The 5,384-nt window shown below is 46.7% G+C and overlaps 1 protein-coding gene across 4 annotated transcripts in view; it reads right to left on the bottom strand.

The window, feature by feature from the left end:
• Nucleotides 1-204: 204 nt before the first annotated feature.
• Nucleotides 205-5,384, bottom strand: part of LOC123967343 (piezo-type mechanosensitive ion channel component 2-like) — a 13,898-nt gene continuing 8,718 nt past the window's right edge. For 2 of the 4 annotated variants that reach the window (XM_046043417.1, XM_046043416.1), the window contains 3 exons: nt 3,708-3,880; nt 3,468-3,625; nt 1,321-2,432 (listed from right to left, as the gene is read on the bottom strand). In XM_046043417.1, coding sequence (XP_045899373.1) covers nt 2,046-2,432; nt 3,468-3,625; nt 3,708-3,880 — 718 coding nt within the window. In that variant the 3' untranslated portion in view covers nt 1,321-2,045. Of the gene's footprint in view, nt 598-1,320; nt 2,433-2,878; nt 2,915-2,953; nt 2,985-3,203; nt 3,626-3,707; nt 3,881-5,384 lie in introns of those variants that run through there. The other 2 variants (XM_046043418.1, XR_006824232.1) reach the window with 2 other exon arrangements.

Below are 5,384 nucleotides of genomic sequence, written 5' to 3'. Positions count from 1 at the left end.
TGTTAGCATGATGCTAAGTTATCAGAGCTACCATCATCTTGTCATTCTGTAGAGACATGTTAGCATGATGCTAAGTTATCAGAGCTACCATCATCTTGTCATTCTGTAGAGACATGTAAGCATGATGCTAAGTTATCAGAGCTACCATCATCTTGTCATTCTGTAGAGACATGTTAGCATGATGCTAAGTTATCAGAGCTACCATCATCTTGATATTCTGTAGAGACATGTTAGCATGATGCTAAGTTATCAGAGCTACCATCATCTTGTTATTCTGTAGAGACATGTTAGCATGATGATAAGTTATCAGCATTACCATCATCTTGTTATTCTGTAGAGACATGTTAGCATGATGCTAAGTTATCAGCATTACCGTCATCTTGTTATTCTGTAGAGACATGTTAGCATGATGCTAAGTTATAAGAGCTAACAGTTCTACAGCACAGCCTGATTAAAGTAAGGTTGGTTGTGATGTCAACTCACCTTCAGGTAATCAAGCAGTTTTTCTTCTGTCTTACGAAGCCCCACCCACTGGGCGGGGTCAACCGGACCAGCGTACAGAACAGAGCGAGACAGGTCGGTGCTGGAGTTACCTGGCTACAGAAAGACAGACAGGTATGATATTGTTCAAAGAAAGGTGAGACAAAGATACTGTGTGATGCAGAGAAGAGATGCTGCAGAACCTGCCTGAGAACCTTCACCTGGTTAGCACGACAGATTCTCTGCAGCTGCACATGAACCCAACACGACTATTTTCTGCTGTATTGTTACTTTCGTCAGATGAAACTAAACTTTTACCCTGACTAAAACAAGACGAGACTGTGACTGTATTAACATGCAATATTGTTGACGAAACATGACATACTAAAATGTAATTCATAAAATAAAAACGTTAATAAAATCTCTCTTTCTTTTTGTCAGTATAATGAGGAGACCAAATATTACAGCCCATAGTTTCTCCCTCTAAATTTTCACTTTTCAGCTGTGTGTTCTTTTCCCTGTGCTGTGAACGCTGGCCGACAGGGGCGATGCCTGGTGCGCGAGGAAAACGTTACTGTGGAGGAAGGGAACTCTGGTGATGCACACACAGTATGCTCAGGAGGTTTCTAAAATAGTGACATCCCTCTGGCTGGATGAATATTACGCGTGATCCCTGTAGGCCTGCTACTGCAGCTAGCGGCTCCCCGCAGCGCCACACAACTTTCTAAACTCTTCTCTCTCACGGAGAAAAGAAAGGTCAGGTCGCAAACACAGCCACAGCGGAACTCAAGGTGCGTACTGCTTCAAGGGACAGAAGAAACACAACCATATCCATTTAAATAGTTTCTGTTATTCTTGTTTTTATTTAGAAAGCTTGGCACTGCCCTTTTTAATACGTAACTGCAAACTCATGATGTCCTTTCTCTTAATAAAAACTTTTGCTAGCTAAGTGGAATATCCAACAGTTAATGCACATTTGGATCAGATCTCTGCTGCCCTTCTTATCCACATCTGCAGCCTGTTTTCCTGGTCTGCTGAGGACCCTGTTATTTGGCTGTGAGTATCCTGGTGGTCCGGCCTGCAGCCTGGTGGACTCTGCCCCCCCATCCTGCCGTATCTAAATAAGGTAGAATGGCTCCGTGACTCCTGACCTTTAAACTTCACTCGCTTCTAAACTGTAAAACTTTGACATTTAAAACTGAGCTCCCCAAAAGCTATGTAGAGTTCGCACACTGATGTGGTTAGAAGATTTTTGGAAAAAACACTCCAAACTTGAAGCAGCATATCAAGGCTGTCAAGGCTATCAAGGGAACTGATGTAAGTCAATGTCTCCTTTGCAGTAAAAATGTCAATGTTAATATCACTGCGCATGCCGGAGTCGCATCAGCTGCTTAGCGCCCAGTCCATATATTTATTCCACTGCTCCACTCAGGTGGCTGCAGGCTTTTCTCTCTTTTTTGGGGGCTGAGTAACGAGGTCTCGTGCAGAATGTATCGGAGTTATTTGGTGAAGTGAAAGTAAAAGTTGAAACAACCTGAAATACTCAAGTACAAATCTGGAAAAAACTACTTAAGTGCAGTAACAAAGTATTTGTACTTTACACCTCTGCCCGTGGGGTGTAGGGAGGGGTCATTATTTTTGCTGAGGGGGGCCCCAGAGTGTCTGTCTTTATAAACTGCTGTCTTGGATAGATGGACTTGTCTTAGAGAAAGACAGACAGACAGATATAACAGTGGCAGAGAGACAGACAGGTGCGATATTGTCGCCATTCTTACCACGGTGCAATTGGAGGAGTATCGGCTTGGCTGGACGACGCTAAGTTGGTACAACATCTTACAGACGGTCACCACACAGATCCAAACTGTACAGACGCCTGAGAGCAGGGGGCGCCATGCCCTGCAGGGCAATGCGACGCCCACATACAGCACAAACACCAGGTTAAATACACAAACCTGCAGAGAGAGAGAGAGAGAGATGCAACAATCACACCTTCAGAGAGAGAGAGAGAGGCAACAATCACACCTTCAGAGAGAGAGAGAGAGGCAACAATCACACTTTCAGAGAGAGACAGATGCAACAATCACACCTTCAGAGAGAGAGAGAGAGAGGTAACAATCACACCTTCAGAGAGAGAGAGAGAGACAGATGCAACAATCACACCTTCAGAGAGAGAGAGAGACAGATGCAACAATCACACCTTCAGAGAGAGAGAGAGAGAGAGATGCAACAATCACACCTTCAGAGAGAGAGAGACAGATGCAACAATCACACCTTCAGAGAGAGAGAGACAGATGCAACAATCACACCTTCAGAGAGAGAGAGAGATGCAACAATCACACCTTCAGAGAGAGAGACAGATGCAACAATCACACCTTCAGAGAGAGACAGATGCAACAATCACACCTTCAGAGAGAGAGAGATGCAACAATCACACCTTCAGAGAGAGAGAGAGAGAGAGATGCAACAATCACACCTTCAGAGAGAGAGAGATGCAACAATCACACCTTCAGAGAGACAGATGCAACAATCACACCTTCAGAGAGAGAGAGAGATGCAACAATCACACCTTCAGAGAGAGAGAGAGATGCAACAATCACACCTTCAGAGAGAGAGAGATGCAACAATCACACCTTCAGAGAGAGAGAGACGCAACAATCACACCTTCAGAGAGAGACAGATGCAACAATCACACCTTCAGAGAGAGAGAGATGCAACAATCACACCTTCAGAGAGAGACAGATGCAACAATCACACCTTCATAGAGAGAGAGATGCAACAATCACACCTTCAGAGAGAGAGAGAGACAGGTTCAGACACACCTGCAGAGAGAGAGAGAGAGACAGGTTCAACAGATACACCTTCAGAGAGAGAGAGAGATGCAACAATCACACCTTCAGAGAGACAGGTTCAATAGACACACCTGCAGAGAGTCAGACAGAGAGACAAACAGAAAGACAGACAGATCATCAAGTAGACCAGACTCTGACCTCCTTCACAGAGACCCAGATGATGTAGGAGGAGACTATCTTGATGATGTGTAGTTCTAGGAGCCACCAGAGGAGGTGCTGCAGTCGCTGCAGAGACAGGAGCAGGCGGAGGAACAAAACAGAGAGACGATCCACCACCAACCTCCAGGAGACCAGCACTGAGGAGGAGAGACCAGGAGTCTGCTGCTGGTTTGAAACTCAACTATTCTGTAACAGGTGTGATCATGATGCTACGTTTACCTGCTATATGGTCAGACAGGGTTTCCTTCTCAAACACACAGGGGTATTCCTCTTCCTTCTCCTCTGTCTCTTCCTCTCTCTCCCCCTGTCCTCCTATCTTCTCTTCCTCCTGGAGCAACTGACTAGTTCCACCGACCGACAGGTCGAACAGGCTGCCATCAGAGTGGACCAATCTGCACAGAGAAACAGGGGCACAGGTAACCTCCTTCCTCCTCCAGCGGTCTGGGGACTAGTCGCAGAGATCTGGGGACTAGTCGCAGAGATCTGGGGACTAGTCGCAGCGTCTGGGGACTAGTCGCAGAGATCTGGGGACTAGTCGCAGAGATCTGGGGACTAGTCGCAGCGTCTGGGGACTAGTCGCAGCGTCTGGGGACTAGTCGCAGCGTCTGGGGACTAGTCGCAGAGATCTGGGGACTAGTCGCAGCGTCTGGGGACTGGTCGCAGAGATCTGGGGACTGGTCGCAGAGATCTGGGGACTAGTCGCAGCGTCTGGGGACTAGTCGCAGAGATCTGGGGACTGGTCGCAGCGTCTGGGGACTGGTCGCAGCGTCTGGGGACTAGTCGCAGAGATCTGGGGACTAGTCGCAGCGTCTGGGGACTAGTCGCAGAGATCTGGGGACTAGTCGCAGAGATCTGGGGACTAGTCGCAGCGTCTGGGGACTAGTCGCAGAGATCTGGGGACTAGTCGCAGCGTCTGGGGACTAGTTCAAGACTTCTAAAGGTTCTAAAGGTGGCCAGTCATCTGAGAGCTTTAATCGGAAGGACAGAATTACGTAAGCGGTCATACGAGCTCACAGAGCTAGCTAGATGATGATTATCACGTCATTTAAGGTCAGTGATAATAATATGATCGAGTCATTAAGAAAGGCCGTCACGTACTGCTGGTGATCGCTCATATAGCGCAGCATAAGCTACATGACATTGTTTGTTGGAGCTAAAGTTCCCTAATGCAGTCATTGCTTCTAACTACTCTAATGACTAGGTGAGGTTATCCTAAGCCCACGCTGCTGCGAGGGCCCTAGGCCCCAGGCCCCTATGTATCATCATCATGATTATTAGACTAATGGCTCCCTTGATGCCAGTGTGTGGCCCACAGGCAACAAAGTGTCCGACATGTTTTCTCATCTGCTCCATGCTTTCAGTGAATAAACAGCTGTTTGCTCGTTCCCAGAATGTTTTTATTGAAGCTGTCCAGCATTGGCAGGGAATTATAGACCTAATAATAATTTGAAATGATACTTTGACTTCCAGCACAGTTTTTCTCTTTGACAATTACTTGTACTTGAGTATGAGTGGTGTACTCCACGGCTACCTCTGATCACCAGGGAGTCAGTAAATGCAAATGAGTAGACTGATCCACGGCACTTCTTTCAGCTTTATGGTGGTTTTGGGGAATATTACAGTAGGTACACATATTATAATATGCAAGGATGGTGTGTATTGGTGAGGGGTGACCGAATGATTGTGGTAGGTCGCCTAGACCAAAAATGCCCTGGCCGAATTTTTGTCCCAGTCCAGCACTGTGGGGGAGCACTAAGCTTCCGGTCCAAGCAGAATTAGCAATAGGACGGCTAGCTGCACGGCTAAGTGAGTAGCTAGCAGCAGCTGCAGGACATCAGAGGGAAAACCTGATCCAGTTTCAGTAAAACCAGAGAATAAAGTCAGAAAGTTTTTTTT

Source organism: Micropterus dolomieu, unplaced genomic scaffold, assembly GCF_021292245.1.
Source record: "Micropterus dolomieu isolate WLL.071019.BEF.003 ecotype Adirondacks unplaced genomic scaffold, ASM2129224v1 scaffold_296, whole genome shotgun sequence".
Taxonomy (NCBI): Eukaryota; Metazoa; Chordata; class Actinopteri; order Centrarchiformes; family Centrarchidae; genus Micropterus; species Micropterus dolomieu.
Note: the sequence above shows the minus strand (reverse complement) of the source record. Positions and strands in the feature narration are given on the sequence as shown.